At 42.8% G+C, this 24284-nt stretch overlaps 1 protein-coding gene across 2 annotated transcripts in view; it reads left to right on the top strand.

The window, feature by feature from the left end:
- ASB2 (ankyrin repeat and SOCS box containing 2) overlaps positions 1-23403 on the top strand; it is a 39668-nt gene extending 16265 nt beyond the window's left edge. For both annotated transcript variants that reach the window (XM_054828443.1, XM_054828442.1), the window contains 7 exons: positions 3433-3599; positions 4390-4545; positions 6507-6752; positions 9501-9672; positions 14571-15132; positions 18910-19063; positions 19814-23403. In XM_054828443.1, the coding sequence (XP_054684418.1) occupies positions 3433-3599; positions 4390-4545; positions 6507-6752; positions 9501-9672; positions 14571-15132; positions 18910-19063; positions 19814-19950 (1594 nt within the window). In that variant the 3' untranslated portion in view covers positions 19951-23403. The remainder of the gene's footprint in view (positions 1-3432; positions 3600-4389; positions 4546-6506; positions 6753-9500; positions 9673-14570; positions 15133-18909; positions 19064-19813) is intronic.
- The last annotated feature ends 881 nt before the right edge of the window (positions 23404-24284 follow it).

Here is a 24284-nt window from a genome sequence, read left to right as displayed (position 1 = left end):
CCTCCATTTCCTCCTTCCTTGTTTTTTTGCTGTATCTGACAAAATCCAAGCAGCAGAATGTGTTGGGTTTTTATAACAGCCCACTATGAGCCAGGCAAAAAACAAGGATTTCACATGGAGATTCATTAAACTTTCTGTACTGATCTGGAATTTGCTTGGCTAAAGCATCTACAGCCTGGTCCAGCAAATCCCCTCATCTTACTCAGGAATCATTTAAGGTCAAGGAGCCTGACAGAAGTTTGCTTCGTTCAACATCTGAGGGCTCAAGCAGAATAGTAACTGATTCTTCACGCGTTTTTAACCCTACCACAGATCTGGCGTACCCTCTGCCTTCACTGAGGTCTCGGCTAACGTGATGTACCTTGCATTTGCTGTGTGTCAGCCCTATGCACGGACCCCTGCCATGGCCCACCTGGCATGCAGTAACTCACTAAGCGCTGGTAACTCTATCGTGTGCCCAAATCCCGAGGTCGCAGTGAGCAGCCCTGCATGTGTAACATGAACCTTTGCACAGAAGGACAGATGGCTCCAGCAGCCTTGTGCCAGAGGCTTTTAAAGACAAAGATCCCCCACCTCCTCTTCCTCTCCCAGCCAAACATTTTTAACTGACTTCAACAAAATGCTCAATTTCAAATGCCTATATAAAAATCTATTATCTATACAAAACTAGCAATTTGGGGTTTAATCCCCAGGGTGCTCTAAATAGTATGGAGATACAGCAGTGTGCCTGGGACCTCAGCCTTGCAGACGAGGGAGGTCAGTCGATTCCTCCTGGGTGGGCCGTGGCCAGGAACGCAGCTGCCTGCTCTAGCTGTTATCTCCTCAGGCAAAATGCCTGGCTTTGTGTCCCATATCTCCCCCCATTCCAGTGTTGCTATTTTGGTGACTGCTGTCTTGAGATCACTGCTTCCAGCTATAGAGAAGGAGCAAGTGGCACCAAGTACTTTTTCACCTGGTAAATGGTGTCTTTTCCCATTCCTTGGCACACCACATGTTGTGTTCACCTGCTTCTGCTCCAGGTCCTGAGTCTATCCTCAGAGAAGCAGCTTGGTGACTTTTCTTTCAGTGCTAACATCAGTGTTTATGGCACAGACTGAGTACCTTTGGGCAAGCTGAAATTAATGATGCCTGCGTGATTTTCAGGCTGTTGGTCTGTCCAGCCCCACAAGGCAATGAAATCCAGTGCTGCTCCTGTAACCTGCACTAAATGCAGAGGTTGTACCAATGATCTGCTTTTTGAGGACTCCTGTGCTGAACTGCCCATACTTTTCTGTCTCTGATCTCACTCTGTTGCAGCATTTTAGACCTTCTGTCATAACCAGAGTTTCTTGTTGTTCCTGTTGTCACTGCCCTGCATGACCTTCATCACATGCTGTATTCCTACCCTGGCCATGCTAATAGTCTCTTTGAGACACGCATCTCCCTCCCCAGTCTCTCCGTCTTCAAGGCTGCAAGATTTTATCTTTAGAAGTAGTTCAAACCACAAACCCTCCTGCATTTTCAACATCCTCTTGTTCTGTCTCTGAAAATATAGCCCACATTCATTTTTTGCAAGTCCCCATTAGAACTGGAAAAATGCTTCTTCCTTTGCGGTGTTTGCTGTCCTGGACCTTAGCCATTTGGTGCCTCAGAATAAGGAAGCAGTGGCTGCCTTCTCCCAGCACAGCTCAGCAGGAGCAGGACCAGGTGCTAGCGCTGGAAGGCGCACCACAGTGCCATGCATCGAGCCGCTGCCCACCATGGGCAAGGATCCTGCCTGCATCAGCTGCAGGGTACCAGCTCCCTGCCTCTGCTGCGCGGTCGGCACTCTCAGCCGGGGTGGAAAGAGGGAGACAGGTCCTGCTGCAGGCAGGGCTGATCAGTGGTACAGTGACTCTCAGGCAGTGCTGTGACTCCAGCAGAGCAGGGAGTCCCGCAGCGGCTCTTGCTGTTGGTCTGCAGAAGGACTGGTGTGCCTAGGTCAGCCTTGCTCTGCAATTGCTCTTACAGAGCTTGGGGAAATGGGTTGATGCTCCAACTGTGCAGAATGCAAGCTTGGCAAAGGGAAGGCTTGTCAGAGCAAACCTTGCTTGTAGGCTGCTCATTGTGTCTCACTTCTGGGTGGCATGGAGCACACTTCATGCTTTTTGTAGATTTTCACAGTGATTCTCTTCTTGAAAGCTTCAAAATTAGGTAGCATCAAAAGAAATTACTTTCACGTTAGTTTTGGTGTTGCTGGTAAAAACTGAAATATTACTTTAACACTTTTCAGTGGTTTTACACATTTCAATGAAGAGGCTTTAAAATATTCCATCCCTTCCAAATATTTTTTCATTCCTTTTACTCCCTGTGCCTAGAAGTTACTTGACCCTGTGGAGCCTGACAGTGGTTTGCTGGGTTCAAACGGATCGTCACACAAACCACTTCACAGCTTGGCACCAGGTGCCAGCTGGGGTTCCAGAGGCCCCTCACTGATGCAGTTACTTGAGGAACTACTAACTTGGCTAAGAGGTTCGCAAGAGTGCACTTGTCAACAGAGCTAATGGGTCTACTGCCAAGCAGGCTTCTAAAGACCAGATTTTCAGAAGTGTCAAGCACCTAACATGTCTCATTGCAGCACCGAAGACACATTTCTGAAGGCCTATAAAGTCTGAAGTGGTTATCATTTCTGAAAATTTGAGTACTCAATGCTGAAATAACAGCTGGGGATCTCTGGGGCACGGTCACAAAGGGCAGTTCAGAATTTCATTTAGGCGGATGGATTTCTTTTTTTTTTTTTTTTTTTTTATGCTCCCTGGCTGAAGAAAGGAGAGCCAAGACCAATGCTGTAACGTTCACATGTTCTAACCAGAACTCTCCCTTCTTCATAACTGGTCCAGCTAACTTCTGAAAACAGCCTTGTGTAACAGAAATAGGAAGTATCTTTAAAATACAAGAACACAATTTATGGAGAATTTCTGCTTTAGGTATAAGCCACCTGCAAATCAAAGTTAAAATTTTCTTCAGGGATGAACAGGGGCAGTTGTCTTCAAAGCTGATCTTGTTTAAGAGATCTCTTATAGAAACACCTTGCCACATGGCAGGGTGATGTAATTATCACAACCATGGATACTCATGGCAGCATACAGAGCATGGGTAGAACTAGTCTCCCCCAACTCCAGATATCTAAAATATAAGTGTTTATGTCGGAGATTAATCACACCTACACCTTCCTTACACTCCGAGGAAAGAAATCAGCACCTCCAGCCAGTGATTCTTCTGTTGTCAATGGCCAAATTAGAGCAGTCAAATTTTACCTCCACAGGCCCTGTAGCAAGACAACTTAGGGACACAAATAATTATTATATAGGCTTTAGGGGTTCACTATTTTGGCCAAATGATACAGTGATGTTGCCAAAAAAGGCTTCTCAGTAACGAAGGAAGCAGTAATCAGATTTTAATCTTGTTTTAAAGAGAACTTGACCCTGTAGTGGCAGCAATCAAGGATGGAGATGAAAAAGCAGTATGTAACATGATGAAATCAGGAAAAAACCTTTCTGAACCTAATAAGGACGGCTGGATACCCCTCCATGAAGCTGCGTACTATGGCCAAGTGGGTTGCCTGAGCCTGTTGCAAAAAGGTCAGTGAAGTTAAAACTAATTCATTACAAAAGGGAGAAGAAGAATATGAATAAACTAAAAAGCAGAATTAGAAGCAGCCTAGTCCTTGCCTGGGATTGTGTGTGAAGCTTTTTTTTCCACCTCGTAAAATCATAGAATGGTTTGGGTTGGAAGGGACCTTAAAGATCATCTAGTTCCAACCCCCCTGCCACGGGCAGGGACACCCTCCACTAGACCAGGTTGCTCAAAGCCCCATCCAAGCTCTCTGAGTGTATGTTAATTTCACCTTCTCTTTGAGAATAGGTTTCCAGACTGAAGCCTCTAAAAGTTAGGACTTCAGGAGAAAATGATATCTGGATACATCTTGCCAAGCCCTGGATTTCTCACAGTAAAGCCTTGTAGCTGAACTTGTGGCTGTTGTGAGCTGCTTGGCTGCCACAGCTGACAATTACCCCACCTCCCACTAGCCGGAGATCCAGCCCAGTACCTCTTTGCTGGTGACTGAAGGTGGTTAACTACTGCAGTTTGTTTTCAAACTGCTGTGGAAGAGCATACCTCAGCAGCTTTCTGCATCACTAGTGGCCATAGCTGAACATTTTAATCTGAGCCAGTGACTGGTTTAGGTACTTTAATCTGAGTTATACTAACTTTATAGTATATACTTAACTTTGTTCATGGACAAGGAAAAAGAAGAGAAAGAATAAGCAACAAAAACTCACCTAAAACTCCAATGATTTTGAAAGGTGATGGTGCTGCAGATACTTATGCATTGCATGCTCTAATGACTCTGGGCTCGCCGTTTCTTCACAGCATACCCTGGCACAATCGACCAGCGCACCCTCAACGAGGAGACAGCTCTCTACCTGGCCACCAGCCGGGGCAACCTGGACTGCCTGCTCACCCTGCTGCAGGCTGGGGCCGAGCCCGACATCTCCAACAAGGCCAGAGAAACGCCGCTCTACAAAGGTGAGCGGCTGCTTTTCCAGGGATGCTGAGCAATTCTGGCACCACTGAGGCAGAGCTGCAGGATTGTTTGTGATGCAGGGCCGAAACACAGCAATTAGCTCCCATTTTCCACCTCCCTCCAGTAGTCCTGCATCTCCCATGTCTGATCTGCCACGCCATGGCCTTTCTTCTCATCCACATCAGAGACAGGATTAAGTGGCTGCCCTGTGGGGTGCAGGCTGCAATACGGAGCTGAGGGTGGGGGTTGTGATGTTTAGTGGGGTCTTCTCAGCACAGGATGTCTGCTCAATGTCCCAAACTTAGGGAAAGCTGGATAATACAGGAATATGTATGCTTTTCTAAAGAGTGGGAACTAAGAAAGATGTGAGGGTATAGTAACTGTAGACATGCCAGTGATTCATATACTGTGGGCCGGGCCAGGCTGTGTACTATGGGAGATGCATAAAGTTATAAACAATTCAGTGAGGTAGATAAAGTATTTAACATGGACATACAACGTTGCTACTGGTCAGAGAGAACACTTTCTTTAGCATTACATTCATGATATCAAAAAGATTCAGAGAAGGAAATGATCTCTCACACCTTTGTGTCCCTCCCCCTTTTATTGACTCCTCCTGCCATGACTATTTTCAGTGCTTTAAAACATTAAAAAGCACATATTACTGGTTTCAGCAGTAATCTTCCCTCCAACTTTGAATGCCTGGCATTAGAGATGCTCAGTTTAAAATACTTTAGTTTTAAAATTCTGGCTTATATTTAGCTAAAGGAAAGCTGTTCAACTGTGCATAAACACGCAGTCGTGGCAGTAGTAGTAGTAGTAGTACTCATAAGAATAATAACAATTATAATAACAATAAAATGAAAGCACCCTTTAGGCAGAGAGAAACTGTTATTAAGAATGTGCTAGATGTGTAAAAATCTTCTGGTCTATCCTCCAGCAAGAAAAGAGTGAAAAAATTACCATAACAAATTACTCATCCCTAGTATGGAAGCAAATTAAACTCTGCAGAGCTATGCATAGGTAATTACAGCAGTGTCTAATCAGATAGTTGCTTTCAGTACATGTATGTGACACCTATGTATGGGAAAGGAAGCCACGGCAATGTCCCAGGGGAAGAAACGAAAACAAAAGGCAGGACCTCTGTGAGAAAAAGACACTATTATTTCAAAAAAACCCCCCACAATTGCTATGGAATGTGCTGGCCTCTCTATGTGCACATTGTAAAACAAATGCTAATTGGGGTTTGTAAATGTGGCTGCTTATTCTAGGCACCTTTGCTTTGGGGTCCTACAGTAAAGGTGTGTAGGAAGCCTCATGATTTGGGATTCAAAAAGCAATGGAACAAATTGGTAGAATAAAAATCAATAAAATACTATTAATTATCAAGAAAATACCTTTAGCTCAGGATGATCCTGAACTATAAATTGTTGCAGGCTGAGGGAATGCTACTGACTCACACCATTATTGTTTTTTAAGGATCCTTTTCGGGCCACTGTTGGTTTGGGCTTTTTTTCAATATTCTTGTCTATATGGAGCTTTATCTGCAGTAAGATACAGTCAGTTTGCTCAGAATTTGGAAAGAAAGTGTTCAGGTCATGTGATTTCTGTAACATTGTTTGCTCTTTATAAATGATCTCCCACACCTTGTCACCTCCCTGTGTCACTGTGGTGTCCAGGTGGTACAAATGTGCTGGGCTGGATTCCCCTCGGTCCTGGACATGATGGTTAGCCTCCCCCAGGTCCTGGTTGAAGACTGGCTTCACTGCCACATCCTTTGCAAGCCCCAGACAATGTCATTTGGCAGCACTCTTGGCCCTCATCTTGACCTAGATGGCTCTTTGGTCTTATTCGCCCTGGCCTAGTTGTATTATATTGCCTTATGCAACATGAAACGGGTAACACAACACCCAGAATCTTTTCAAAAGCTTGTCCGAATCACTTCCCTTTTTCTCCAAAACAGCCTGTGAGCGCAAGAATGCAGAGGCCGCAAGACTCCTGGTACAGTACAACGCTGATACCAACCATCGTTGCAATCGAGGATGGACAGCTCTCCATGAGGCTGTCTCCCGAAACGACCTGGAGATTATTGATATCCTCGTGAAAGGGGGTGCCAAGATTGAGTCTGCAAACGCCTATGGGATCACTTCTTTATTTGTGGCAGCTGAGAGTGGGCAGTTGGAAGCTTTGAGATACCTGGCAAAATGTGGTAAGTACAGTTGTGCCATGACATGCCTTTACTCATTTCATTCTTAATATTTCAAAGTGGCTCAGTTTTTCTGTCTCTGGAGACAAGACCTCGCCTTCAGAGGTGCTGAAACACTGTTGTTCCAGATGGCTGAACTGTGTAGGGTCTTTCAGAGAGCATGGTCTAGACAAATGCACTTCTTCAGCATTCATTCATGGTCACCTACTTTGGGAAGTAATATGGTGCTCTCTGATTGCATTGCCTGACAGCTTTCAAAACCCATATTGCTGCACACATGTAGCCTAAAATCCAATCAGTCATAAAAGACAACTGTAGGTGGTAATAGATGGCAGAAGTTGAACATTAGCCAACCCCATCTGCTCATGAATATGTGCAGTGATAGGCAAGGTTAGCTCTCCTCCACTACTGAATCCTGCTGAAAATAGATTAAAGTACTATTGTATAGTTAACAGATTTACACCAAGGAGAAGCAGACTCACTCTCTCCATGCGTGTATGTTCAAACATATAAACAGAGTGAATTTTATTCTAGTTTACACTAAACCTGTCTTTCACTGCTCCACTCATGTAAAACAGCTTTACAACAAGCACAACATACTTTATTACTGTTCTGAGGCATATTTTATTCTCAGTGTGGGCTAGTATCTTCAATGTAGGTAATAATTGGGTCCTGCACTTCTGAAACAAGAGGTAAATGGTAATGAAGATAAGAAAAACTTCTGAAGCAGTTAGTATGGCTAAGAAAGATATGAGAGTTCGGGAATGTTCTGCTGTCCACCTAGCATTGTCAAGTCAGTTTTGTATGTAGTCCATCATACTGCCTACAATTTTAGAAACTAAGCCAGAATGCGATTTGTGTTTCAACTTAGATATCAGGATTTCCTTAAAGTTCAATTTTGAGAAAAATACACAGGAGAAAATCCAATAAAACAGTCCACTTATTTCAAGCCCAGAAAAAGCTCCTCTGAGAATCCCAGGAATGATATCACTGCATTGTTTACAATGAGCAATGTTCATCATAAAAAGGGTTTCTTTTTCATTTCTTTTTCATTAGGAACATAGTCCTGTGTTATGTTTTGTCACTGCAATTCTCCTGATGTTTCCAGCTACAACATCTTCAAAGGGCCAAACACAACACAGATGTTTCGGTTTGGGGTGAGAGCACAGGGAAATGTTCTCTTTGCCAGGGAGTTTTCATGATCAAACAGGAGATTGATTGGCTTCTTTATTGGAGTTTAGAAGCAAAACTCCACTGACCTGTCATTCCCATTTAGAATACACATAGAGCAGCCTTCCTGAGGACACCGTGGTATGGTATACTACAGTCAAAACCCAGCCTTTCAGGCCTTAAGTATCTAGCACAGAAAAATCTAGGCTCCGAATTGATTGTGGCCAAAAAGTATTAGGTCTTGGTTTATTCTTGCGTGTTGTTTATTAAGCCAAGCATACACGAGAGCTCAAGAAAAAATGCCCCAAATAATCTAGTAGCTCATTAATAATATTTATCCTTTTTTGGTAAAACTTACCATTTGGAGCCTAACTTGAACCCTCGTGAAATGAAAAGATATGGCCTCAGGTGTTGAGTTTTGAAATGAAATATTCGTTGACTGAGGCATGCCCAAATAAAAGCTGATTAGAATTATTGCTTGGTACCTTGTAGATGTCATGTTATAGTGTCCTATTTTAGCCTGAATATGTATTAAAATTAAAATATAGTATAAATGTACTTACAGTGTGAATATATATAGTATAAATAATATGTATAAATATAAATAGAATCATAGAATCATATAGGTTGGAAAAGACCCTTAAGATCATTGAGTCCAACCATAAACCTAACACTGCCAAGTCCACCACTGAGCCATGTTCCTAAGAGTCACATCTGCATGTATTTTAAATATCTCCAGGGACGGTGACTCAGCCACTTCCCTGGGCAGCCTGTTCCAATGCTAGACAACCCTTTCAGTGAAGAAATTTTTCACAATATCTGATCTAAACCTCCCTGGTGCAAGTTGAGGCCTCATCCTATCCCCTGTTACTTTGGAGAATAGACCAACACTCACCTGACTACAACCTCCTTTCAGGTAGCTGTAAAGAGCAATAACGTCTCCCTCAGCCTCCCTTTCTCCAGACTAAACAGCCCCAGTTCCCTCAGCCGCTCCTCATAAGACTTGTGCTCTAGAACCTTCAATAGCTTTGTTGCCCTTCTTTGGACATGTTCCAGTACCTCAATGTTGTTCTTGTAGCAAGGGGCCCAAAACTGAACACAGTACTCAAGGTGCAAGGAATATATATCATAAATACATAGCCATAGAATTTTGGAGAGCACCTATTGAGATAACCTAGTCCAAACTCCTGCTCAGGAATAGCACAAAACTAAACACATAAATACTAATGGAATTACAGTGTCTAAAGAAAAGGCCATGCTATATAAAGAACAGCACATTTTAAAGTTTCTTGTCTTTGAGCTACAGCTGAATGGAGCCTGGATTCATGATTGGGAGCTAATGGTTGCCACCCACATTAAACTCTCCCTCGTAAAATTCACATCATGTTAAAAGCCAGTGGACATCTATGATATTACTGTATATAACTGATGACTGTATCACCTCTGATATGATCTCATTCACATCTCCGTCCAGCTCATTTTGCAGCTCCAGTGTCATGCAGACGTGTGTGTTCATTCAAAGCACCTTCCTCCCATCTGATTGTAACCTTTGGGTGCTACAAAGATTTTCTTCCTTCCTAGGTGCTGATATAAATACTCAAGCCAGTGACAATGCCTCTGCACTTTATGAAGCCTGTAAAAATGGACACATACCTATTGTGGAGTTTCTTTTGTCCCAAGGAGCAGATGCTAACAAAGCCAATAAGGATGGCCTGTTACCTCTTCACATAGCAGCCAAAAAAGGGATTTGCGAGTAAGTTTTAGTTCATTTCATAGTTTCATCTTTTAGACAAGAATCCAAAGTCCTTATGAAAAGGGGAATGTAATGCCCCAGAACTGATTCTGAGCATTGCGAGCAAGTGAGCTGCCAATTGAGAACTGGGCTTTCCACTTGCAGAGCTCAGGTTGGAAACTATAAACTGAAGAGTTTGTGCGTTGGGATGGGATGGGTTGGGGTGAGCAGGAATGTGGGGTGCAAGATTCCTTTAGCCTTGCCAAGATATCACCTATTACAGCTAAATAACCTCATGTATCTTGGAAGTAGATTAAACTGAGCTCCACTAAGTATGCTTACAATAGAATAAAAAAGCATTGGGAGAGGGGGCGGGGGGGCGTTAGTCCTCAATAGCTGTTGCAGCACAGTTTGCAATCATTTTCCTACATGAGCCCAATGTGATTCTTCTGCACAAGCAGAACATGCTGCATTCATCTCTGGTGTGTTCAGGTTTTATTAACAATAACTCGGATGCTGACAGCGGGAAGTGGTTAAGTGAATCTCTAGGGCATTAGTGAGATTGTTGCTAGAATATGGTGTCCGGTTCTGGTATCCTCCCTTTCAGAAACCTTTCAGGAAATTGGAAAGGCTTCAGAAAAGAAGTACAAGAATTACTCACGGTCTGGAAAATATACTTTATTAGTGAGTGATTAAATGACTCTTAAATGTAACAGACAAATGCATAAAAAGATCCAGTGCTTTGTTTCTGAAATGAAATGTGTTTGGGATAGAGCTGAGCACATTCTTTAAACAGTGAGAAAAGTAACTAATGGAAAAAAATAAATCAGGAATTGGGTAGATTTACCAGTCCTTTGAAGTAGAGGTGTTTATAGGAGGGGGAGAAACTCTACTAAGCCTGTGATAAAGGATATCAGTTTAGAAGATGCTGTTAGGGATGGGATTGATGCACTGTCATGTAAATCGTGTTTACCTAGCTCTTTCAAGACATGGGACATTGCAGCATGCTTCTGAGCCCGAACTCCTCCGCATTTATTTTTGATCCTAGGGCAAGTTTTAGCTCCTGCCTTTAACCCCTTGCTGCTGGAAGGGCCAGTGGCCCACAGCTGTTTTTGCAAACCACAGTCATGTCTTGCAGTGACAGACCCTTTTGGTGACTGTAGTGGATGCTTCTGACTATCACAGTTTCTATCAAAACAGGCAATAGTTTCTATCAGCAATAGTCAGAGGAGAGAGTATATCCAACTGCAAAGACTGTTTCTGGATAGTAAAGTTATCTTTACAAACAATGGCTAGAGCAGATTCTTACATATTTCACAAAGTCTGAGGAACGAAAACTTTTGACAGCACTACACCTTCCCAAAGCATCTTTTATGCTGGCATTTAGGTCTGCTAATTAAGCTTCTCAAATCAGTTTGATAGACCCGAGGATATTCATTTTCTGTAGTTGGAGTAGGTAGGCCTGCTTCTTTGTGCAAGCTCTGTACTGTAGAGGGCAGCCCAGCGTGAATTTATGTAATGGATTTATACGCTTACAGCATGTACATGAATACCCTGCATAGACTAATGCAGGCATGATTGAAAATTTTCGTTGGGGTTTGAGTTACAAAGACATTTTCTTGTAAACGAACACATTTTTTATGAGAAGTGTGCCAGAGACAGAGCCCAGCTCCAGTTGCTCACTTTCAAAAAAGTTAATCTGAAAGTACAGTAAGTTGGTCTGAATCCAATTTGTATATAGAGTCTGGACCAGCTCTCTGAATGTTTTCCTCCCCTCTACAGTTCCACACCCCGACCTGAAGAGACATTTACATGGAAACTCTGCAACCTGAGTCCATCCCCATGTTATAAAAGAAAGGGCCTCAATCAGATTTCATATCTATTATTCCCAACAACCACCAGCATAAATGAGACCAGAATTCAGCCCAAACTCCGAGTTCCTTCACTTCTAAAAGACTGAGCACAAATTTTTGTGCACAACTGCTGCAAACTAAGTGCAAAAGAAAGAAAAAAGAAAAAGATCTTCTCTTATAAATATTTATCTAAATGACAAAGCTTTAGCCCAATTGGCCAATCATTCTTAATTCCTTTGGTATTCAGTAAAATAACACCCTTCACGGTGACCTCTCTTTGTATTCCTGCAGATTTAATACGTAATTCTGCAGGAATTCCATGCTTCAACTTTTTGCCAGAGCATGAAGGCTCCCTACCATCAAAAAGCCAAGAATATGGTCCCAAGGCTCAACCGTCAACTCTTGTTGCTTGGTGTTTGTTTATTTTAAATGACACCTTGTCAATACTGACCTGAAATTCATAAGGGTCATCTCATCAGCTGTAGGAAAATCACAAGCAGTCATTTAACTCCTTCCCCCTCGGAATTGAGATGCTGAGAAGGGAAGAGTTTGTGAACTGTGGGAGGATTTATTAAATAAATGCAAGTCAATAAACTCTTGGCACACTCATACTACAGATGCCCTGCCTCCTCCTCCATATACTTTCTAACAAATAGAAATCACAGAAGCAAGTGTCAGGGATGAGGGGAAACTCGGCACTATTTCAAAACTGTACATGAAGCTCAGCCCTGTGATGGACGTGGGATGTGCTTTGGCTTGTCTGGCCTTCGCTGCCTTCACTTGAGCTGCCTTCTCCCTCTAGACAGACAGGAAAGACTGCAGAGGTGGAGGCACCATATTACTAAACCAACTCACTTTGGAGGATGAGCAAGACAGACAGGTTCAAGCTATAAAATTAAACTCTGATACAAATTTGATGCTTCCTGCTTTTCCTCCCAAAATAAATCTGGGGTACAGGGAGTGTACTGAGGTCTGGGACGCCGTAGCATTTGGATGCGGAGCCTCAGTGTGGCACCCCTGCGGTGAGGTTCAGCTCCCCTTGCAGACAGAAATGGTGCAGTGCCTCTTTAACTCAGATGTGAAGAGCTGGCTGAAGCATATGTGCTGGAGGGAAAGAACAAAACAGACCCTTAAATCTTCAAAACAGTTGATCATGGGTGACTAATGCTGGCACTTGGCATGGTGTCCTCACAGTGCTCTGTGCCCTTTTTGTTATTATGACTCTTACAGAACTTTGGCTAATGGTGGGAAGTTGCCAGCTCACCAGCACCCAAACCTCCTGCTCCCTTGTGTCACAGGACACATTAGTGAGGCTGCTTGGAGAAAAAAAAAAAAAAACAACTGTGCTTAATTTCCCAAGATATTTACGTAATTTAAAAAGTCTTTTTGTTTAAAAATGAGATGTAGAAGTAACTTGGAGACATCAACAGTCCATCACGTAAATAGGAACATAATCCTGTAAAGTGTTATGCCTCTTCAACTCTTATTTCAGCTCCTGGGAGTGTTGGAGGCTCAGTCTTTCACAGGATCGCTCAGTGCATCACAGACGAAGGTTTTCTTGAGACTTAGTTCATTATATAAATATATATGGCTTATATATGGCTTAGTTCATTATGTAAATATATATTTGAGGGCCCAGTGTTGGGACCAGCCATTGCAGTCAAGCTGAAGATATGCAGAATTTAAAGGAGACACACTACATGTGAAACTGAGCTTTGCATGTTTGTGTGTTAGAAGAGCTGTTGACTGCTAGATAGAGGAGTCTGCATGGGAAAAAGAGGAGTAAAAGGTGTGCTTAGCTTGCTGGCTACCACAGGTTCCTTTTTTAGATATCCCTCTCTCCACAGGCACTATATAGGGAGCATGAGCATCTCCCAAGACAGTAGGCAGACTCAAGTTGGATTGTCCCTAGTCTCTTTCTGGAAGTAGCTTAAGGTGACTTGTCTGTATTTACAGAATCAACCTAGTGCCTTGGCTAAACTACCCAGCTTTATGAGCCGGAAATGAGGGTTTAACTCATGGTGTTGGTCATGCAGCTCTGATGACACCTATGGAGACATAAAAATGATCATGGACTCGTGACTGCGGGGCTCCTGTACATCATATATTTGAACTTCACATTACGTAATGAGAGCAGCTTGATTTATGTCACTGTGTTTAAGGCCATATCACACTTTCCAATAGCAATCCCTGATTACTGGGGTTTAGGACTTGGCTGTAAGTTTTTTCTCCCTGGGCTAAAGCATGGAAACCAGCCTGGAAAATATTTTTATTTCTTTTTCTCCCCTTTCCTAATTGTCTTTTTGGCTCCCCATGATCTGGGATGGATGTTGATAGCCCCATGGATTTGTCACAGCCAAAAGCCACACAGTGAGGGCCTCCAGGATGGGGATCAATCCAGGGTAATAACTGGAAACCAAATATGTAGTTCATCCTAGCTCAGTCCTGCAAAGGAAGGTTTGGTTTCACCTCCTTTCTGGTCTCAAGCCTCTTGCTGTGGCTGTGACCCAGGAGTCACAGACAAGGGTGCCTTGTGTTGGCACCCTTCTCTGCTGAGCAATAAAGCAATCCCAATGGAGGTGGGGAGATACAGCCTCCCTGCTGGCACTTCAGGCCAGAGGCCATGTGCCTGTTCCTCCAGTCCTACCCGCAGCACGATAATGAAGGTGCAGAATGCCTGGGAGATCCTGGCTGGGTGTCTGCATTTGTGCTGTGGCACCTAAGACAGTTACAATAGGGTAGGAGAGGTGCCGGCATGTCGCCTCTTCCATCGTAACTGCCCCTGTAGCTGCCATTACCTCATAGAAACTGGGTGGTAATTTCAAAAACACTTGTTCCTCCATGAAAGAAGGGGTCATGCAACTCACATTTTTGGCAAGGCAGGGACACAGGGAGTTGTCGACAGGTTTCAAGTTCACACGCTGGTTTCAGAGACAGTTGTTCCTGTACCCAAATTAGCAGGACCTCTCTTATGGTTACAACCATACAGCTACAATTTGCTATATGGTTGTAGATCTCCTAGATCCCCTAGAGCTCACTGCTGTTCACTGACTCTCCACCTGGCAGGATTGTCTCCATGCTGATCCCTGTGACCAGTCGCACCCGCATCAAGCGCAGCGGTATCAGCCCCCTGCACTTAGCAGCCGAACGCAACAATGATGACATCTTGGAAGAGCTGATCGATGCTGGCTATGATGTAAACACCACCCTCTCCAACGAACGATCCTGCCTTTATGAGGACAGACGCACCACTCCCCTCTATTTTGCTGTTTTTAACAACAACATCTATGCCACAGAACTCCTGCTGCAAGCTGGAGCCAACCCCAATGTTGACCTCATCAACCCATTACTCATCTCCATCCGCCATGGCTGCCTGAAGACCATGAAACTGCTCCTTGACCATGGAGCAAACATTGATGCCTATATATCAAGCCATCCCACTGCATTTCCAGCTACCATCATGTTTTCGATGAAGTACCTTTCTGTGCTGAAGTATCTTCTGGATCTGGGCTGTGACGCAGGTTCCTGTTTTGAGTGTCAGTATGGAAATGGCCCACACCCTGCATTAAATTACAGACGGGACAGACTTAATGATCCTCAGCTGCCCAAGGAACCAACTGTAGTACAGGTAAGCACTGTCTAGTCTACCTGCAGGACTTCTGAGGACCTCTCCTACCCATGCATCTTGACAACTTTAATGTATTTTTTCCCCTAACTTTCCTGTGAGAGAAGAGGCCTTTATTCCTACTTTATTTACAGAAAAAAAAGGGCTCAATAAGAGTCTGTGAATGTTCTGAGTCCATGTTCAATGACAGCAGGAGGGTAGGAAGCAGCCCCTGTGGCCCTAGCTCGAATTTGCAGTGAATTATAGCCATTTTGACAGCCTTGCCGTCAGATCTATGATATTCTTTTTCTCTGGACCTGAGGTGCCAGGAGCGAAGCATGTTTTCTTGACAGGCAGAGTCATATGGGCAGTAGCATATGGATGGCAGCATATGGGCAGTAGAAACCTGCTTGTTTTATTTGCTCTTTAAGGTTTGTTTTGTCTGATACAGAATTTAAACTCCTGGTTAAAATAAAATTGTCTAGTGCTTCACTTTATGAGGGTGAACTAGTGAATGTAAATAGTTGCAATTTCTGAGTCTACTGGATAAGCAGCCCTGGAGAAAGAGTGTAAATTGTTACATTAGCTATCATTATATTTGAAGTTTTCAAAACAGATTAGGAGATTTAGATCCATGATTTCATATTTTCAAAGCCACTTACAGTTTTAGATATCCACATTTTGCGTATGTATCTTTGTAGTCCTTTCGTCAGTGCAGCTGGGCTCAGCTTCCATTGGGCCGGAATTGGATTCTCAATCCTTTAAAGAACTTTGCAGAATTTCAGATTATACTTTTTTTTTTTTCCTGATCTCTCTATATTGACTCCTTCTAGTATATCCCAAACAAAATCTGACCTTCCAATCAAAATTTGCTATCCTTCAACATGCAACACAACAAAGACATTTCAGCACGGCAGTCTTTCTATTTTGCAAATAATCAGGGAAAATATAAATCAGCTTCTATCTAGTTTAAGTGTAGCTTTGAGGGATTCAGAAGAAAGCGTTATTTAGCCCAAAGAGATGGTCACCAATAAATTCTCCTTGGTGGTGGAAAGAATAAAGGAAAACATTAAAAGATCCTACGAAATCTTGACCTTTTTATCAGTCATGTCTTCCGAAAGACTTTACTGTCCAATAACATGTCTGGGAAGCAAACAAACAGACTTCTTAGAAAGAGGATTGTAAGAATCCATTAAAATAATCTCCCAATCCCACACAGAGCTGTCTTCTTCTTGAGAGTGTTTGTCACAGCAAAATTGCTCCAGGAAACCACATTTTTTTCAAAGAAAAAATAATAAAATAGATCATCTCTAGTTCTTGAACTATGATATTGTAGCATGTAGAGTGAACAGAGGACTGGAGTTCCAAGGCAAGGAGAGAGGATTTGTCTGTAGCCCTCTATAATATCTTAGCCACTCAAAAACAGTTCTGCTTTCACTTATTTAAGCACATTTTTTTTCCTCTGGATCTCACCTAAAACCACTTTTAGTGCCTAACAAAATATTAGGTCACTCACAAACAGAGTCATCACTTCAAAGGTCAGACCACATGAGGCAGAGGTAGCAAAAGCTGTGTAAAATTATATGTGTGCCTGGAGAGAGACCAGTGAGGGATAAATGCATACAGAGAAAAAGCAATCCCTTCCCTCTGATATTATTTTAAATTTGCTTCTTAGTGCTAGGAATTTGGCTAATAAAAGTAAGGCTTGTGTAGTGTAGCTTCATGACATAGTTGTGATATGGTTTGTATTCTGAAATATAGAGGATCTTATGAAAGTATAGCCATCTCCTCACAAAAGATGTGCATTTTTTATTTTCTTGTATAAGATTACCAAAGGATAATAAATCTGAATGATTAGTCTTTATACAGTAAAGACTATGAGCTACTGGAAGTGGATTTGAAAAATGCGTAACTATAAATCATTACTGTTGCTGCTAAATGAATGTATCCTGGAGAAAATGAACGCAGAAAAATGGTTGCTGTCTCACTCCACGTTTCCAGCATCGCAGTGTCCAAACTGTGAGCGTGGGGAGTGAAGTATCCTACTGCCGCGAGAGGGCATTCGGGGGCCTACCGAGACTGCAGGCTCAGAGTCGCTTTGTCCCTGAGTCAATCCCATTGCCTGTAGCTGCTGGTTTGAATTATTTGCTTCGTTTTGCTGTGCTGCTTTTCCTGCAACATGTTTTGGAACATTTTTATTCCAGAAAACGTTTTCGTAGACTGAGCTTGTGAATAGGGAAGAGAGAAAAACGCAGGCAAGCTCTCTGGCAGAGACAAGAAGAGCAGTAAGATCCAGTGTTTTATTGCCCTAAATGTGTCCTCATTTAAACTCTGACAAAGTGGAGTTACTGCTTGGAGGTAGTAGTGCAGATCCTCAGTTTGCACATCCTAGAGGTAACTGCGTGGCAATGGCACATGCCCTGGGGAATGACAGCCAGATACACTCAACTGAACTTCCTATAAGTGGTCCAGGTAGAAAAATGTGGGATGTCTGCTAGGATCCTCCCGACATTACTGTATCTAATTTTCCTGGGAAACATTACACGGTGATGCTCAGTGAGGAAAAAAGTCAGAAGAGTAGTAAACATCTCTGTGAATGCTGTCACCTTGAATAAAATGGCCTTATAATTTTCTGCAATTTTATTTTTTCGTAGGTGAGCTAATATAATTTTATTTCTGAATAAAAGTATCCACACAAGAGTTTAATGCATTTTGAGTTAGGACTCATGCATGTATAATCAAATGTGATCTAGTTACAGCAGCTTAAAGTGAAAGAGGTTTAAGCTGGTGCATTTTCTTTCCTGTTTGGGGTGGGCTTGGAAGGTACCTGCAGACAGTCTCAGTGACTAAGTTGATACATGGTGCTTAAGCCACCGTCATTCAATTGAGTTCGGCCATGTGCCTGAGCTCTTATCCACATGACATGATTTAATTAATCTTAAATTTTCTGACTGCTCATGTGCAGATAAGTCCACAGATATCTTCATCATATGCAGAGATAGATGAAGCTGTGTGATATAATATACATATTTAGATTAAAGTGGGAAGAGAAGTCACTACTTTTTTGAAATGAGACTGCTTAAAGTCAGGTCCTTAAGTCTGTTCTTCAGTATCTCCGTAGCAGCCCTGCATGCAATGGCTCTGAGTACTCTGCAGCTCACAAAGATTTGCCTGATCCAGGATCGAGTAAGGAAGATGCTTCTGCTCTGTATTAGGCCCAGAATAGTTCATCTCTGCAGAGATTTCCCCAGACTTGTTTCTAGTGAGGTGTTTGGTCCCCAAAAGCTGCAGATACCAGTTGGTTCACCAGAAGTAGGAGGTGCTGTGCTCTGCTGAATCTCCCTCTTTACCTAAGCCTTCTTTGTGCACAGTTGTCCCACACAAACCCTCCCAAGAATGGAAAGGAACCCAGCACGCTGGGTCACAGTGCCCAGGGCTGCATGGATCTTTCAGCAGCTCTCTTACTGGCTTGGAGCAAAGCTGTGAGCACTCCTCTGCCCTCCCATTACTGCGGAAGTAGGACCTTTGGACCCTGTAAACAATTTAGCATCCTTTACCATGCTCCAGAGCTAGGACTCTACCAGAGTTTTGTGTCCTCCTGTGGTTGTAAAGAGGGGATTCTGCCCTCAGTTGCAAAAAAAAGAGACTTTAATTGAAGTTTCCTGGGGGGAAACCAGTAATTGCCCTCACAGCTGGTAGAAGGGTGGGACCACCAGTACAGTCAGGGCTGTTGCTATTGTTGCAGTTTCCATGGGTGCATTCATGTCCCACTGACTGTAGTCAATCTGTTTTTCCTTGAAGTTTTGTGAAATGGTGTCTACTCCAGAGATGAGTCGCTGGGCCGGGCCGATCATCGATGTTCTCCTGGATTACGTGGGTAACGTGCAGCTCTGTTCCCGGCTCAAGGAGCATATTGACAGCTATGAGGACTGGGCTGTCATTAAAGAAAAAGCAGGTATGGTCACCCAGGAAAGAATCTGGGACAAACAGTCCCACTGTTGGATTCAAAACCTCAGTCACCATCTCCTCTTAGTATTCATCCCTTAAACTTGATAGAATTTCCCTGCTGAGACTGAATTATGTTTTGGACCAGTTATGAGGCACTAGAAATTGCTGGGGCATCACTGATTTTGTCGTATTAAATGTACACCAGCTGTGGATCTAACCCACTGGGAATGAGCATTGCCAGTGCAGGAAGGCCCATTTGGCTGCACCTGAGTGCAGTCAGATCAGGGCAGGTGGGCAGCGTGATCATCTCCACAGCAGCCCAGCAGGAACCAGTGGCCTTTAAAGCCTTTACTAATATTCTGCTGTCCTAAACATCCTTTCTCTCAGGATCCAAAGTCTTTCATAGACACTATCAGAATTAGTTTTATGGCACCAAGCTAAATTTGGTATGCATTACATTTATTTTCAGTTGGAAGGCATTGTGAAGTGGCTTGTTTAAATCCTCCTAGAAAGTCCATTGCTAAGGCTGAGATGGGACACAGTACCCCATCCTCCAGCCCCACTTCCTTCCCTATGTCATGCCTCAGAGTAGATAAGCTGCCACTAATGCCAGACACATCATCCCTCCATTACAGAAACCCCCTTTTTTCATTCCTCCTCCTCCCATTTTCCTCTTGCCACTGACCTGGCCAAGCCAAGCTGTCCCTCTCAAGTTTAAACCTGTTCTGCTCATGCTTCTGACCTGCCTGTCTTTCAGAGCCTCCACGACCTCTTTCCCATCTTTGCCGCATCAAGGTACGAAGCCTGGTTGGAAGAAACCGCATTAAACTTCTTGACACCTTGCCTCTCCCACACAGACTGATTCGATACTTACGGCATGATTACACACAGTGAACCCAGGCACACCGGACACGCAGCGGCTTCCCAGCATGGCACCCAGCGTCATTGGCATGGCGAGGGTGCACATCCTGCACAGTGGGGAGGAATTGCTGCTGGCTTGGTCAAGCGCCCTCCAATAAATAATCTAAGAGAAATATGCTTCTGAAGCATGAGTGAGAAGAAAATGGAGGAGTCAGAGAGCTAAACATAGGACTGTTGTTAGGTTTGCCAAGAGAAAACACATACAGTTCACCTCCGAGCTTGGTCTGCAAAGAATAAGAAATGAAAGCCAACACTGAAAAATGAATAGTGCTGAAGCACTGAGGAATTGAAGGATATCCTGGGGTTGTGGTGGAGCTTAGCCATCCTTGCTGTGATCACAATTCAGAAATCGTCAAAAGTCAACATATTTGGGAAAACAATCACATTTCCTTCACTGACTGAGATTTTTATTTTAGTTTCTATTCTACTTTTTGGATTTTTGCTAAGTGTGCTGGTTGCTAATTTCTGATACTTTGACACCATCTTTCTAACACTTTTGCTTTAATTTTTGGACCTTTCTTATTGAGTACTTGATTTCTGAACATTCAAAGCTCAGAACTTTTTAATAGACTCAAATCCAGAAATGCTGATTCCTTTAAAAGTCAAGGGAAGGTTTATTTAAGACAGATGTAAGAATTGTATTTGCACACAGTAAATACAGTTCATGTTGTATTACATTTGCAAGAAGTATTGGGTGAAATTCTGCTTGAGAGAATTACCTAGACTGGGGATTTGAAAGCAGCTCTGAGCTCTTGTTTGGTTGGGTTTTTTTGGTGTAAACTAGTAGTCACTGCACTGTAACCAGTAGCTTTACTCTGTCATGAAGCTGGTGTCAGAACAGAATAAAGCCATAGAGGAGCATGAAAAGAAAGTGATGTGCAGGAGAGAAGCAAGGTACATAGAGAGAGGCAACACTACTAAACCGATTTTATATGTTGCTCCCCTAGCAGATCTTGTCCCTACAAAAACCAGCCTCTCTTACCTCCTTGGACCTCTGTGGCTTAGCAATACTATCACTGGAAGAAAAGAGAGATTAGTTCAAAATTATGAAAGTCAGACTTTGAGATTTATGAAAATGAATACCCAGAATTAGGCTTCCGAATCCTTATTCAGGTGCCTAACAATGCCAAGTTGCTTGTGCCAGGTGTACTTCCACTTAAGCCAATGGGACCACATTTGGTGTCAGATATTACTGAGGCAGAATAAAAATCTTAGGATTTAGCCCTGAATTTTCTGACTTTGGAAGTTCGAAGTATCTATTAGATCCCTTTGACACTGATGAAAGTTATTATCTCAGCTTCTTTGAAAATTAGGTCACCTATTTACATCTCAGATCCACAACTGATTTATGGCAGCTTAACAAGTTACCATCTATCAGCTGAACTGCTATAATTGTCCGTGAAATTCTTTTATTGAAGTTTTTAACAAGTCACATTCCCTCACAGCTGGGGAGGCCAAGGAGCCCATGAAGGGTTATTGGCAGTGACTACAGCTCAGTTGACAGGTGTGACTTGCTGAACCACTGATTTGATGAGTGCCTCATTCCTGACTAGGCACCTAAGTAAGACAGAGGAGCCTAAATTTGGAACTACATCTTTGCAGATCTTATGCTAGAAGCCTACTCATTCTTACCTTAGATGACAAAGAAGCTGTACACTGTGGTTTGTTTGGATTCCCCACCAGAGACCTGACAGATCTGGTTTTGTTTGTTGGCCTGCATACCGTCCATGGAATCAGATAGACATGTAAGTAGGGAAAATGCATTGCACTGAGTTTTATTTGTGTGGCGTTTTATACCTTAACACAGGACTAGAAGTGTATTGCACACATACAAGTCTGTCTGGGCACACAAGTTCAGATTCTGTGATGGTTTTGTGTGAAATGTGTTCAGCACTTGTGGGACAGGATGTGAGCAGAAGAATTGGTTACAGCTCTGGGGACTCTGTCCATAGCTGTCCCCTTCCTAAATGCAAAAGAAGTTGAAAAACCGACAGAGTTTCAATTCGCACTGAACAGTGATCTTCTTGCAAAGCTTTGGAAAGTCAGGTGAGATTCCCTCACTGCTGAAATTTTGTTTGGCGACTCCCATTACTACCAGTTTAGGACCTACTCCCTTGTCTCCTGCAGTGTAAACAGGGAATTGCTTCAGGTTGGAAAAATACTAGGTGGAGGGAAAGGGGTGGGGAACAGGAAATCTTTAGACTAGTTTTGCCAGTGAAGACCCTGTACTGGTAAGCAACAGCTTGAGAGATAGAAAATCACCTGTGGAGTTTGTGCATCTCTCAATTTATGGGGCTGAGCAGCGAAGGTCTGGGTCCTACGCTCATTTAATTTCAAGGACTTTTCTTCTGATTTAGATTAATGTGAGTAACAGTCGTAGAGGGTGGTGGATACAAACATGGCTTGGTGGAGATGATTTACTTAAGCACTTGCTTGGTGTGCAATGACAGCCCTAGAGACCACTGACTGATAGAAGGATTCACAATCACCAACTGCATGTATAGGCACAGGGGTGGGATTTCATAAGCTATCCCAAACTGGGAATTTCCCCTGAGTCAACATTGTTATGTATGCAAAAGTCTCATGAGTTGCAATTTCTTTTTATGTCCTTGGAGAAGCTGAAACTGAGTTTGAGTGGAAAAAAAATGGAAATTGCACTTCTTCTTTCAACCGAGTGACCTTGATCTCTACTGGGAGACCCATGTCCTGGTTGCTCTCAACCACCTGTCCTGAGCAGGAGAGTCATTGAGCTGGAGAGCACTGGTCTGGTGGGAACATACCGCACCTGTGGGAAGTCTGAGGGCACACTGCGCACAGAAACCGAGGAGAGAAGAGTCTGTTAGAGGGAGAATCTGGTAATTACAGTGTTATTAAGTCCCTTCTGCTTGATCCCTACATTTATGTGCACTGAAATGGGGCCCGCTGCCTCTCCACTCCAGTCATTGACACAATATTTTGTGCGCAATACTGAATCTACAGAAATTCAATGTGCATTTAATGCATCTATCTAGAAGTTACTGTGAAAAGACAAATATCCCAAAACCCAAACAAACCAGGCTTTGTAAGCAGATCAGTAGTTCTAGTGCAAGGTGAAGTGGCTTGTTTTTACTGAGTGTGATAGATAGACTCCTTCAGAGATGATAACTTTATGTGAAATGTTCTAGGAATATTTCATGACCAGGTTACTGTACTTTTTTTTTTTTTACTGCAACGTGCAATTCACTTGATGTTCTTGTGCACTTTTTTGATTTTTTTATTTCATTTTATATGAAAGCTTTTTCATTTACCTCTCCCTTCTCATTATTTATAAAAGCTATTGTGGGTTCAACAGTTTAAATTTGCATTGTTGTAGTAAATAGCAGCTCTCAAATGTTATGTTTCCATCTTTCAAACAATGTATGAATAAACAAGTAGATTCTGAAGGGCTGTCAGCTGTCCTGAATAGCAACATTGAACAACCAAACACAAAATTAGCCAGGAAATGTCTGAACTAATCTAAGCTTGAACAATTAATAATTTTGATGGTAATCTCAGGGGTGAGAGAACAGTAAGTATTGCTAGAAAGGAGACACAGTTGCTATTCTTTGCAAACCTTTTGGAAAGTCTCACACATTGCCACTCAGTGATTTCAAATATACTTAACAATTGTCTTCTGTTCATTTGTGTTTTACTTCAATGCTGCTCCAGTTCAGAGCACCACTGCCTGCCCTGGGCTAGGGAGGGAAGTTCCACATCACAAAGGATTTTAAAGATTTTAAAAAGTAACATCATTTTGAACATGAGGGTGAGCACATAAATATCTGTGTGTTGGAGGTTACTTGGAATGGTCTGATTCAATCCTTCATTGTAACTTAAAAACATGCTATTCTACTACATGGAAAATGTACAGCAACACAGATTCAAATAAGAAACAGTTTAAACAAAGAAAAAGAAAAACAAAACAAAGAATTTATTATCCAAAAGGTAGAAACTTGATTTTAACTCTTTTCTTTTTCTGAATTTCTTCAGAAATAAAATTTCTGCAAAGGCTACCCATTTTGCCAGGTATTTTAACTTTGATAGAAATCTATATTCTAGTGTGATATGCAGCACTTCAGTTTTCCCTCCTGAACTGAAGCAGGAACACTCGTCCACAGCAATCACTGCAATACCTGCGGTTCGTTCCACAACCTCCTCTGGTCACCCAGATGGAAATCCAGAACAATGCCAAGGAGGCTGCTGTGCATCGACAGCACTGAGACAGAGTTCAGCATCTGGCTTCATCTGGATTGCAACAGTGACACAGAGCTATCGGTGTGAGAAAGCGC

This window comes from Grus americana, chromosome 5, assembly GCF_028858705.1.
Source record: "Grus americana isolate bGruAme1 chromosome 5, bGruAme1.mat, whole genome shotgun sequence".
Taxonomy (NCBI): domain Eukaryota; kingdom Metazoa; phylum Chordata; class Aves; order Gruiformes; family Gruidae; genus Grus; species Grus americana.
The sequence above is the reverse complement of the archived record's forward strand: the minus strand, read 5'-3'. Positions and strand labels throughout refer to the sequence as shown.